The sequence below is a fragment of the Maylandia zebra genome, linkage group LG4 (assembly GCF_041146795.1).
Source record: "Maylandia zebra isolate NMK-2024a linkage group LG4, Mzebra_GT3a, whole genome shotgun sequence".
Taxonomy (NCBI): domain Eukaryota; kingdom Metazoa; phylum Chordata; class Actinopteri; order Cichliformes; family Cichlidae; genus Maylandia; species Maylandia zebra.
Window position 1 is genome coordinate 12,368,440 of NC_135170.1, and position 13,726 is coordinate 12,382,165.

General features: G+C 43.7%; 1 protein-coding gene across 1 annotated transcript; it reads right to left on the reverse strand.

The window, feature by feature from the left end:
• Positions 1-3,841: 3,841 nt before the first annotated feature.
• Positions 3,842-13,636, reverse strand: smcr8a (Smith-Magenis syndrome chromosome region, candidate 8a). Its single transcript, XM_004575487.5, has 3 exons — positions 13,035-13,636; positions 9,622-11,388; positions 3,842-7,010 (listed from the first exon to the last, which is right to left on the reverse strand). Exons 1-3 carry the CDS (start codon positions 13,634-13,636, stop codon positions 6,554-6,556), a joined length of 2,826 nt encoding a protein of 941 aa, XP_004575544.2. The 3' UTR covers positions 3,842-6,553.
• Positions 13,637-13,726: the final 90 nt, after the last annotated feature.

Below are 13,726 nucleotides of genomic sequence, written 5' to 3' on the forward strand. Positions count from 1 at the left end.
CACTGATCAATGGCCGTGAGTACCATTCACAGAGAGTTGGGGAATGGCTACAATCACAGCATTGTAAGATGGCGAAAGATGTACCCTTAGGCCCCCTCCTCGATTCAGAGATGGTCTTTCCCTTTTCACGTAAATGGCCTCCTTGACTCCGCGCTCAAACCAGCGTTCCATCCTGGACAGGGAGGAACGCTGGTTTGAGCGCGGAGTCAAGGAGGCCATGGCTGTTGATCAATGGTCCTAACCCTAACCTTAAGAGAGCTGTGCATAAACAAATACTCCCAAACTTCAATAAACTGAGGCAACATTGTAAAGAAGAGTCGGTCGAAATTCCTCCTCCACAGTTTGCAAAACTCTGAACATATTTTAATGACAGCTGATGTTTACTCTCCACTTGAGTTAACACAGCAAAACACACTTTTCAGCTTTTTGTGTATTTTTAAACTGAGTTGGGGTTTTTTGTTTCTTTTTTGACACCTGGAATGTAAATGTGCATTTCTTTAATGCATGAAGCCTCAGGGTTTGTGTTTGTGTGAACAGTGTGATTTATAGTCGCCTGCACCAACATCGTGCCAAATGCATTTGCCTTCTGCCTGTTAGATTTTAACTCACAAAAATGTACTTGTGGGAAACTGGCACAAGTACAGGGGAGAAATTAGAGCACTGTGTGTGCTGCCCACATCCGTGCACCCAGCAACTGAATCAGGAGGAGCCACAGTCAGCTGATCTGGAGTCTGATCTCTCCGTAGCAGAGGGCCCAAAAAATGCACCAAGGAACAGATGCTCTTTAAAGAGATCATAAATGCCGTAATTACAAGCGCCTCAAGAAAGGCAAAGGTGTCACCATCCGAAGAGTCAGCGTCTCTGTGGGCGCAAGTTAAAGAAAAACCACTAAATATCAAACAAAAGAGGATCAAAAGTCTTGAAAAAGCCATTTTTAAAGACATTTCAAAGGTGCTGGATATTCCATAAAGACTGCACTGGCTGTAGCTCAGCCGCACCAGGAAGTGGTCATTCAAAGATCGCCTCTTCCGAAAGAAGCGAAAACTACGAACAAGGTTATTCTCATGGTGTGGTGTGGAAAAACAGAGGACGATGGAGGCCAACTACCAGAAACTAAAAAGATCTCCAAAAGACTTTTACAAGAGTTCGAAGATAATATATTTCCAATCACCATCTGGTGTTAGTGGCAGATCTTATGATGCTGACAAAAAAGAGCATGCGAGCGCACTTATTTATGCTGTACATGCTGCAAAAACTTCCCACTAAAAACCTTTGGTTAAGCAATGGATCCAAAGAGATGCAAAGGAAGAGGTGGAGGAGGAGGAGGTGGTCTAGGACACCGGGAGGAGGTGGGGGAACATAATTGGCCATCGGGCTCTTGTAAATGTCCCTGGTCAGCGTGGAGGGAATGTCACTATGTGCGCAGCCATCAGAACAACGAGGAATACTCCACTGCCATGCAATTCTAGGAACCTATAACACTATGCTTCTCCTTGCTTTTCTTGATGGTCTAAAACAACATATGTTCCAGCTGGACTACAGGGAACCAGCACAGCCAGAGCAGCCTGGGGAATGGGAGCAGTAACAAAGGTGTTGCGTTTATATTTTTGTTCAGTGTATATACATACACACACACACACACACACACACACACACACACACACACACACAGGGAGTGCAGAATTATTAGGCAAGTTGTATTTTTGAGGAATAATTTTATTATTGAACAACAACCATGTTCTCAATGAACCCAAAAAACTCATTAATATCAAAGCTGAATGTTTTTGGAAGTAGTTTTTAGTTTGTTTTTAGTTTTAGCTATTTTAGGGGGATATCTGTGTGTGCAGGTGACTATTACTGTGCATAATTATTAGGCAACTTAACAAAAAACAAATATATACCCATTTCAATTATTTATTTGTACCAGTGACACCAATATAACATCTCCACATTCACAAATATACATTTCTGACATTCAAAAACAAAACAAAAACAAATCAGCGACCAGTATAGCCACCTTTCTTTGCAAGGACACTCAAAAGCCTGCCATCCATGGATTCTGTCAGTGTTTTGATCTGTTCACCATCAACATTGCGTGCAGCAGCAACCACAGCCTCCCAGACACTGTTCAGAGAGGTGTACTGTTTTCCCTCCTTGTAAATCTCACATTTGATGATGGACCACAGGTTCTCAATGGGGTTCAGATCAGGTGAACAAGGTGGCCATGTCATTAGTTTTTCTTCTTTTATACCCTTTCTTGCCAGCCACGCTGTGGAGTACTTGGACGCGTGTGATGGAGCATTGTCCTGCATGAAAATCATGTTTTTCTTGAAGGATGCAGACTTCTTCCTGTACCACTGCTTGAAGAAGGTGTCTTCCAGAAACTGGCAGTAGGACTGGGAGTTGAGCTTGACTCCATCCTCAACCCGAAAAGGCCCCACAAGCTCATCTTTGATGATACCAGCCCAAACCAGTACTCCACCTCCACCTTGCTGGCGTCTGAGTCGGACTGGAGCTCTCTGCCCTTTACCAATCCAGCCACGGGCCCATCCATCTGGCCCATCAAGACTCACTCTCATTTCATCAGTCCATAAAACCTTAGAAAAACCAGTCTTGAGATATTTCTTGGCCCAGTCTTGACGTTTCAGCTTGTGTGTCTTGTTCAGTGGTGGTCGTCTTTCAGCCTTTCTTACCTTGGCCATGTCTCTGAGCATTGCACACCTTGTGCTTTTGGGCACTCCAGTGATGTTGCAGCTCTGAAATATGGCCAAACTGGTGGCAAGTGGCATCTTGGCAGCTGCACGCTTGACTTTTCTCAGTTCATGGGCAGTTATTTGACGCCTTGGTTTTTCCACACGCTTCTTGCGACCCTGTTGACTATTTTGAATGAAACGCTTGATTGTTCGATGATCACGCTTCAGAAGCTTTGCAATTTTGAGACTGCTGCATCCCTCTGCAAGATATCTCACTATTTTTGACTTTTCTGAGCCTGTCAAGTCCTTCTTTTGAACCATTTTGCCAAAGGAAAGGAAGTTGCCTAATAATTATACACACCTGATACAGGGTGTTGATGTCATTAGACCACACCCCTTCTCATTACAGAGATGCACATCACCTAATATGCTTCATTGGTAGTAGGCTTTCGAGCCTATACAGCTTGGAGTAAGACAATATGCATGAAGAGGATGATGTGGACAAAATACTCATTTGCCTAATAATTCTGCGCTCCCTGTATATGCACCTATATTTCCATTTCCTAGCTAAATATAGAGAAATGAGGAGTGACTTGATACTTTTGCACAGTACTACACATTTATATATTTCTTCCAAAAAACATATTCTCAAAAGCAAGATATAATGAAGACAGTTTATCGTCTTTGAATTTTACCAAGATGCTAAACAACAAACACCAGAGACATCAAGGCATGTTCCTTACAAAATCATTTGATCATTAAAGACTGAACCAAATATCACAAGTTAGACACTGACCTGCCCACACGTTCACTTCCTGCAGAGCATGGAAATAAAATCAAGAGGAATCATTTCTGTATTGGTGCAGACTTTTTTCTCCCCACATTATTCATTTACTGGCACTTTCTCCACCCTCAGCCACTTTTCCTTCTGCTGCTCCAGCATTGCAATTAGATGTATTCACAGCTGAACATTTATTATTCATGACACCTCAAACACTGACACCTCTGCCATCACTAAAGCCACTCACGCAGACACAAATCTGCTGGTCTCTGTCCTGCTTAAGGGTGATTTGTACTGCAGGTTGTGCTGGTCTGTCTTTGCAGTTTCTCACAGTAAGGTTCAGCATTATCAACACAATTACAAGTGCTTAATCAGGCAAAAAAATAATTTAATAAATGAATATCATCAACATGGCATTAAAAACATCAAGACATTCACAACGTGCTTTATTCAGGTCACTGGCAAACACACCGCCGTACGGAGCGGAAGACAGCTCAGCACCCCCTCATGATGAAAGGTAGACATGATATGGCAACGTAAGGACACTGAGTGACAACATGTTAAGCACACTGTGGTATGGCTTTTTCAGATTACATTCAGCTTTTTGCATTAGGGAGACATTAGCTACTAAAAAACAAAAAACAAATGCTGTAACATTTGAGCAGAAACAAAAAGTAGCTTTCAAGCGCTTTAAACAGACATCACATGCAGCAAAAGAATGATAATCACTAAGCCCGAACTGCACTAAACGGAAATAATACACTGAATGGAATTTTAAAATTTTCAGATTGCTGTCAATTGTTTTAAAAGCCTTGATTGTAGTTAGAAGACAGCAGACTTGATCCTATGCTGTTTGACCTTTCACATTAAAACCATGCATTCACAAGTACAGTTACCATGACAGCTCCAATCACTGACGCCACAGAACTAGGAACAATAAAATTTAAAGACACTGTCGAGGACGCTTCTTCATTACTGGCCAATATAACTTCAATAATTAAAGTGGACCTATTATGCTTAAAGGTTGAGGAGTCCGAACCCCAGGCTATAAGTGACCTGTAAGTTAGTAATTACAATGAAGGGCACATTTACATTTAGCTAAGCTGCTCTTGCAGTTATGCTAAAGCTTGCGAGCTTTGATTAGAAGTAATAGCAGTTATACTGTACTGTCAGAACACTTTAGTGGCCACATACCTTTGGTATTTCTTTACAGTTTTCCACTTTAGTGTCAATTTCAGCCACTTTCCTCATCTATACAACTATTAAAGAGGATATACTTTGTGCAAACGCTGAAATAAATATCCAGTGTTCTGTCCCACAATAAGCAGACAGCGTAAACTTGTCTGTAAAACCTTAAACTCACTATCTTCTTCTTCTGGATCGAATTGGGAAGTCGTGAAACTGTGCATTTTAATAGGCTTACAGTTTGTTTTCAGAACTTTATAAACGGGTACATGGAGATGGCGCCAGTCACCTGCACCAGATTCTGTAGTAAAAGTCAGGTGAAGAGCAGCCAATCAGCAGGAAGGTGGCTAAAAGGGACAGCTTGTTTCACACACTGGATGAACTAAGGTGCCCAATATAAAGTAAGATAAATACCGACTACTGTGTGAATCATGGGAAGTTACACTACTGGAGCTCAGCAATGAAAGCATGGTTCTGTAAATTAGAATAATAATACAGCCACTTTAAAATGTCTTACTTCTTCAATTGTCCAAACACAAATGTGCACAAATCACAGACAAATGGTCAGAATCAAAAATAACAATAAATACACAACAGAGATTTGTTCAGAACACATCCCCAGCAAAGGTTTGTTAAATAAAGGACAGGCAACTGTCTGAAATCAAACCCCAGATGGCATGAGAAAGAATTTCCTCTCATAATAAAAACTATACAAAACAAAAAGCGTCCTCAAAACTGTTCAGCGTCTGGTCAAAGTCACTTCATCTAAACACGACGAAACCGAAAAGATTATCAGTACAGCGAACACCCCAACACCACGACAGCCTCACACAAGTTTAAGACAACAGTGAAATCGAATACATTTAGGTTAAGAGGCTATAAAATCTTCCTGACTGTGTGAGGAATAATAATAGTGAAAATGCTCAGCAGGAGTGAATACCAACAGGTTTCGGCAGCTGCTGGCTCTATACATGGTTAAATTCGTGTGCAATTACAATACATGCAACTTATCACATGGAGCTGAATGAATCCAAGTTCTTCTAACTTCTTCATGCATGAGCAACCCAGCAGCCCTTAGTGCTCTCACGGGTTAAGTCTAACTCGGTCAAATTCAGACGGTAGCAGGACATTCATCTGTGCAGGAATGTGCTTTAAAATTAATTCATAACAAAGAGAGGATGAAAAATAAGTGTGGATGTGCAAAACGAAGAAAATTAAAGTCTTTTGACCTTTGAAAGTTCTGCGGTGATTTTCAAATAGATAGGAATGTCACGAAAACCTGCTGTAATAAGCCTCCGCGGTGCTAATTAGGTGTCGTAAGCAGACGTCTGTCCTCGATGGGCACAAAGTGTCAGCATATGTGAGGTTGTTCCCATAAGCCTGAAAAACATGTTTACATATAGCGCGAATGAAGTCAAAGCTGACAAACTGCTCCGTGACTGGTAGGTGACACTTAGCTGAGACCGAACCTGCTTGCAAGCTGCCGGCTGAGCACACACGAGCAGTGGCGTCAGATTGAGTTCTGTAACATTTAACAGGTGGGTGGGTGGGTGGGTGGGTGTGTGTGTGTGCACGCGCACGCGCCAGCCTTCATCCGCTCTGTTGCTCTGCTCGGTGGCTGCATCAATATGCTCCAGATCGAATACACTCAAGTGATCCACTCACACAGTCACAACTCACTCTGTATCCTTCTCTCTGCTCCGAAGGAAAAAAGACAGCAAGGCAGAGAGAGACGGGGAGATGGAGCACGGATAAAACAATAACAAGTGCAGTGAGTTTTGTCCTGAAACTAAACTGACCTTAGACCTTATTAAGATCACATTTGGTCCATTAAAAAGTGAAATATCACAGATGAATTCTGCAAAAATGTAACAATCCTCCTCCCTGTGTAGTATTAGATCTTATATAAAATGCTGGTGGTGTAGTTAAAACTAAAAGACGGTGCTGCTGCACTACTGCCATTGGGCTGTAGGTACTGCTGAGTGATGAGCTGACTGAGGTAGAGCAGTATCTGGCTGTCCTCCTCGCCAAGCCCCAGCTGCTCCTGCAGGAAGCACCGGCGGCGGCTCTCCACGACCTCGGGCCCCTCGGTGGCGCTGACTGGCAGGTGGAGGTGATGGGTGAAAGTGAACAAGAAGGCCTTGGCCGCTAGGTGACAGAGCGTACTCTGTAAGTGGAGGAAGTAGGTGGAGCCCCGGCGGATGTAGGTGCGGTGGTCAGCGATGTTAGTGAGCAGCTGGCCACGATACGGCGGGCAGCGCAAGGTCGTCTGGTCAGCGTCCAGGATGGAGATGTAGCGGCTGTAGCGGGAGAGCGAGTAAAGCATGCTAGAGCCCAGCGGGGATGCGACCCTGTGGGTAAGAGAGCGAGACAGCGATCCCTGTTAGTTCTCCCTCTCTCCCGTTACTCAAAAACAACTAAGGCAATTCTGAATGCTACTCATGAGTCTCATGATAAAAGGAACTATCAGGAGTTCAGACAGCAACCACACTTGGAACATTTCAGGCTCCTGAAAATTCATCTCATTGCATCCTCCCTTATTTTTGGCATCATCACATTGCCTAGCAACTGGCAAAAATTACCTGTGTAGGGTTTATGCACCTATAACACCTGGTAAAGGACAAGGTCATTTTTAATTTTATGCCAATAACACCTAATCTCTAAAAAAAACAAAAACGTATGCATGATACATTATGATATCTCTATTTTGCCTAGCAACCACCTAACAGAATATAATCACAGGCCAAACTATACTGTAGCATGTGCATGTAATAGTTAAACCCAGTATGCAAAGGGCTGTATTTGGAAAAACAATTAGACTAATGAGAACAATCTGATGGGACACAAAAATCACATCTGATGTACAGTGCAGCAGATAACTGAAACAATATTTTAAAAGTGGGTAAAAGCACCAAATTAAGGGCTCTGTGGAGCCATTAATTAAAAAACAATCCCATTAGCCATTTGAATTTTCAGTTACACAATTTTCCAATTTGGCCTGTATTACAGTTTTGGAAAACTGCTGTTTTATGTCAGAATTTCAATCACTAGATACATTTTGAAGGTTTTACTTTTGTTTTTTGTTTTTTTATATACTGCTAGCTATAAGCAAGACTACAAACTGTCTTCAGAGCAAGAAAACCTAAATGTTACTTTAACAGTCCAAGGACAGCTACAGTTGCACAGAGCTGGGGAGATCAAGGAATTAATTTTTTATCCCTTTGATAGCACCATCAACTGGGTAGCAACTGGGTTTGGATATTTAACTCTCATCCACTTACAATTTATTTGCACGTGACTCATTTAATTTCATGCATTCAGCTGTTTACCTACGTTTTTGATTTGGCTTTTTTTTTTAATATATATTTATTTTTAAAAACAGGCTAACACAGGAAGATGGATAGCCGTTTACGGTCATATAAACAGCCACTTCATATTGGTCTTTGGACAGGTTCAAGCTGACTGATACACCACTGCACTGCCCAGCTGTTTGTTATATACAGTAACTTGTGTAACTAATCTAACTATGCTACCAGGTGTTTGAGATTAGTTAATGTTCTCCCCTTTTCTTGTTTACTTCATTGTAAAGTAACACAGTGAGGAATCTTTGAGTCTTTTTCTGACCAGAATATATATCCTTCAATCTGCATATTAAAAAAAAGAAAAGTAGGATATTTAAAAGTAGAATGGGAGGCAGAGCCTTCAGCTCCCAGGCCCCTCTTCTGTGGAACCAGCTCCCACTTTGGATTTAAGAGACAGACACCTCTTCTACTTTAAAGATTAGGTTTAAAACTGTCCTTTTTGATAAAGCACATAGTTAGGGCTGGATCAGGTCACCTCAATCCACCCTTATTTTTGTCACACTGCAACAGCCTCAAGTTGCTGGTGGATTCCCATGGTGCACTGGGCGTTTCTTCTTCACTCAATATGTGTTTACACAACACTCTGCATGTAATCTGCATTGTCAGGGATTGTAACATGTAGTCCTTTTACTGAAAAAAATAATCTCTGGCTTTCTTCAACAATGTGTTTTTGTCCTGTCTCCCTCCCCTTACTCATAACTACTCTTGGCAGATAGCTCCCCCTCCCTGAGCTTGGTTCTGTTGGAAGTTTCTTCCTGGTAAAAGGCAGTTTTTCCTTCCCACTGTTGCCATGTGCTTTCTCACAGATGATTTCCTAATGTTGGAGTTTTCTTTGTATTATTGTAGGATCTTTACCTTACAATATAAAGCACCTTGAAGTGACTGTTGTGATTTGGTGATAGAGAGTTGAATTAAATAGACTGTAATTTTTCTGAGTCTTTAGACTTTTAAAGTTGACTTCTAAATGGAAGATTAATGATTTGTGATTTCACACTAAGATCATTTAAAAAGGCAAGTCTTTTAATAATAAAAGAGTTTATGTACCAATTCTGATACTTTATCTACTTATGAATGATTTCACTGTAGTGTTACATTACCTGCTGCACAGCTTTAGCATTGCACAATTCTGAATGTTATACTTGTTGTGTATGTATCAACTGGATGAGTGTAACAAATACACTCAGTCGCCTTGGATACCATCTTGTGTGAATGACTTTGGGGGATTCGCAGCCCACGCTGTCACCAGAAAGATGAGTAGAAAAAGAAGTTCAGGGACAGATGTGCTCAAGGTTGTATTGCGTGTATGCTTGGCTGTGTGAGTCATCAAAGTGTGAGTCACGGGGGATGAGTAAGAGTAGCGTACGGCGCAACACAAACAAGAAAATGTAGAATAAACAGTCACTTCAAACTTCACATTGATGGAGACTTGCTAAGGTTCTGTGAAAAGCAAACTTTATGCTTTATTTAATCTTTGTTAAAAGCATCCTCACTCATTGGTTTGATTTTCCTAGTACTACCCTACCTGAGCTTAGAAAGTATGAATGTCTGTGATTAACTACCTATAATACCGAAGTGCATCAGAGTTTGACTCCATTCATACCTCTGTAATCCAATGAGTTTCCACCTCTGCAGGTCAGTCAGGGTGAAGGGACAGGACAACCAAGCTTGAACCCTCTCTCCACACTTCCCCGGAGCCGGTACGAAGAGAGCCAGAGCCGCCACCAACCGGCGGACTCTCCCCTCGTCTGCTCCGAGCACCACCAGGGTTCTGCCACTCAGCAGGCACCACAGGGCTTGGATGGCAAAGGGGTACTGACGCACAAACCTCAAGGCTCCTTGGCCAGCCTTCTTCCTCTGACGCAAGGTCACCACCGCCCCATAGCCGAGAGGTGACGCGGTCTGATCGGACCCCGTGGAGGCACTCATGGTGCAGTCTGACCCATCCTCCGCCGAAGTACGGGAAACTGCATCTCCAAGGAGGCCGCTAGGCAGCTCCAACCCAGTCACAGGGCTCTCCGAGCACGGAGAGCCGACAGTGTAGTCATCCTGGAGTGGAAGGAGGGCCTGGGGTTCCTGGTTGACCACAAGAGTTTGAGAGGGCTGCAGATGGGAGTTTTGGCAGAGACGAGGCACCGCCTCTGGGGCAGAAGCCTCATAGAGGAAACCCTCCTGGGCCATACAGCATGCTGTGTCTATCGGAGCCAGCAACTCAGACCCACTTACTCCTTCACACTCCTCCTCCCGGTTGGCCTCAAGCTCAGACACCACTTCCAACAAAGACACGGGTGTCTGGTGTCCACCATTCTCACCTTCATCCTCCCCTGCAGTTGTCTCCATCTCTTCACTGCTGCTCTCTCTCTCCAGGTTATGGTTTGGGTCAGGGGTCAAGTCAGAGTCAGGATCAGGATCAGGCGCTTCTGACTTCATACTAACCAGACCCTGCTGCATCTCTGCTAGACCCACTCCACTCTTATCACTGCTGAAGCTTCCTTTGGTCTCCTCTGAGCTCTCCTGGGTTTCAAGAGTCTGGTCTGAAGGAGAGGACTCCAGATGACTCTCCCCAAGTCCGAGCTCACTCTCCTGAGTAACACTGGTCTCAGAAGCCGGGTCTAGATGCTCCGGACGTTCCAGCGCATCCAGCTCATGAGGTTCTGGTGTCAGAACAATAGGAGGCGGATTTAAGAGTACATAATTATCTACAGCATGGTTCACAGCACAGAATGGTCTTAGTGTTCCCAGTTCATCCTCGTCATCCTCACTGAGGTCCTCCTCAAACAAAAAGGCAGTGACTCTCTGTTTTCTCTGCAGTGCCTTGTCCAGGCGGCGTGTGTAGAGGTAACACAGGTCACCCCGGAAACTTCTTTCTGTCTCCTTCAGGAGCGCCACAGTGGCCTCATAGAAAGTCTTGTCACACAGCTCCTGCAGGGTCTTCAGGCGCTTGTCAAAACATTTGGCAGATTTAGCTTTGATCAGCTGTGGCGTGTAGGAGAGCTTGCGTTTAACACCCTCCTCCTCATCATCATCATCATCTTCACCTTGTCCACGAGGATGACCCTGTCCATCCTCTCCTTTCCCCGCTTTCTCACTGTAACCACAAGGGTAGGCAATCTTGGCGTATTTGTTCAGCAGCTCTTCGCACTCACTCAAGCACTCGTCCACACACTTTTGGCAGGTGACAGCGTGAGGATCCCGTCGTGGACGGCGGTGGTAGGAGCTGATCTGCTTCAGCAAGTCCCTGTGTTCAAAAATGCTCTTTTCCACGTTGGCCAGTTCGTTGGCCTTTTCCACAGCATGAGCAGAGTACATGCTCTGAGGCCCCGCCTCTCTCTGCAGGCCCTCCTCCCGCTGCAGCACAGAGTGAGTGTACCTGAGGAGAGCACAACAGAGATAGTGATCGACCTGTTTTTCACACAGGGATATAAATATTACCTGACACAACAGGATAAGACTAACCCAGCACAGGAAACACTGGATACCTGCAGCTGAGACCCACATCTTGGAGCAGAGTGGGGATCATTTTATTTCTAGCAATGCTATTATTGTGGCTCCAATGATATCTGTATTGATCTGCTAACTGATTTTACCAATACATGATTTTACCAATACATTAATCAATGGTCAAATGGATTTTTTGACAGCTACAAAATGGATTAAATTCTGTACAGAAATACAATCACAGGCCACTTTACGAGATATAGCTGTTCAAATATCTAATCAGTCAATCAAGTGGCAGCAACTCAAAGCATTTAAGGATTGTTTGAAATATTTCAGAAGCGACTGCTATTACTACTGACTGTGCCACACAAACATCTCTTGGGTTTACAGAGACTGGTTTGAAAAACAGAAAATGTCCAGTGAGCGACAGTTCTCTGGGAGAAAATGTCTTCTTGACACCAAAGGGGAATTTCCAGATGGCAGGAAGGTTACAGCTACTCAAATAACTGCTTGTTACAGCCAAGTTATGCAGAGGAAAGTCACTGAACACACAACATGTACAGCAGCTGAAGACCACACTGGGTCCTGTCAGCTAAGAACAAAAAACTGAGGCTACAGTTTCTTGTTACGTCACAGTCCACCTGAGTGTTGTTGCTTACCATGTCCATCCCTTTATGACTACAGTGATCATCTGATGGCTGCTTTCAACAGAATAACACATCATTTCAAAAAACATTAATCATCTCAAACTGGTTTCTTGAACATGACAATTAGTTCACTGTACTCATACGGCTGCCACAGTCACCAGATCTCAGTGGAAGCTCTCCTGTGGAACAGGAGATTCACATCACAGATGTCCATGCGACAAATCTGCAGTAACTGTGTGATGCTCTCATGTCAATATGGATCAAAATCTGAGAAAAGCTTCTAGCATCTTGCTGAATCTAAACCATGAAGATTTAAAGCTGTTCTGAAGGTAAAAGGGGGGCCAACACGGTGCTTCAAAGATGTGCCTAATAAAGTGTCTGGTGAGGGCACATTGTCGCCGGAGGACAGGATAATCCTCTCACATTTCATTTAGCATTATAGCAGTTTAAAAATATTTTGAAACCTATCAACATAGTATCAATTAAATATCAGATTACTCATATTTTTAATGCCATCATGTTAAGATTTTATTCAAATAACAGCTGTGCCAAAGCTCAGCCTCACAGTTCAAATCAAACTAGTTAATCAAATTATATCAAATCAAACTAATCTCTCATCACTTATTTTCTGCTGGCTAAATGTCCAAACACACATGGTTTTTCCTTTAAGGGTTGAGAATCCCCTACCTTCCATTTAGAGCACCTGTTTGTGTTATAGAGTGTCAGTACTCTACAATGACACCCATCCCTGATCCTTCTAGCCCACAGAAACACAGAAGCATCATTCTAGCACACATCAGTAGATCAAGCTGCCAAGAAATCCTGCTCACTGAGAATCTGAATACAACTATCTGATGTAAACTTCTCATTTGGATGAAGTCTTTTTAAACTGTATGTAGAAGAACAGTTAAGGTTGCGCTGGCATTCTTACTCAAGGTCTCGGAGCTTCCTCTGGAGTTCCTTGGCAAATGCCCTCCTGTTCCCGGCCTTCAGGCACTCTGAAGCCTGCGAGAAGCGAAGAGAAAGCTCCTGAAACTGCAGCATGATCTTCTTTTCATCTGCTGCAACGTAGGCCATGCAGAAGGGCCGCACGAAGCCTCTCGCCTCAAGGTCATAAAGGGTAAGGTGATGCACGTAGGCAAATGCCCCCTCTTTCGAGTCGCCCAACACCACCCTGGAGTCCTCCACAAAGCTGAGCCTTGGGTAGCCAGTGCCAGGCGGATGCCCCACGAAGGAGGCCTGGTAGTCCACTGACATGATGCGCAGGGAGAAGTAGTTGAGGTCGAAAGTGCCACAGACTTTGGGATCATCTGGGATAGTAAGGAGAGGCTGTGGGCCCACCTGTTCAGAGAACTCTGAGATGAGGATGAAGTCTTTGGTGAACTTGGCATAGGAGGTTTTGGCCCAGGGGTTGGAGTCAGCCAGAGGATAGAGGGGGACAGAGAACTCCTCTGGGAGAGGCCAGGGATCAGGACTGGTCTGCCCATACTCGTCCTCTTTAGCGAAAGCCACCACATCCGGGGAGCCTATCATAGTGGTGTTTCTAAGCAAGACATGAGAAACACGAGACACGAGTGCAGTTCCACTAATAGCCTTAAAAAACAGTTAAATTGGTCATCCTGC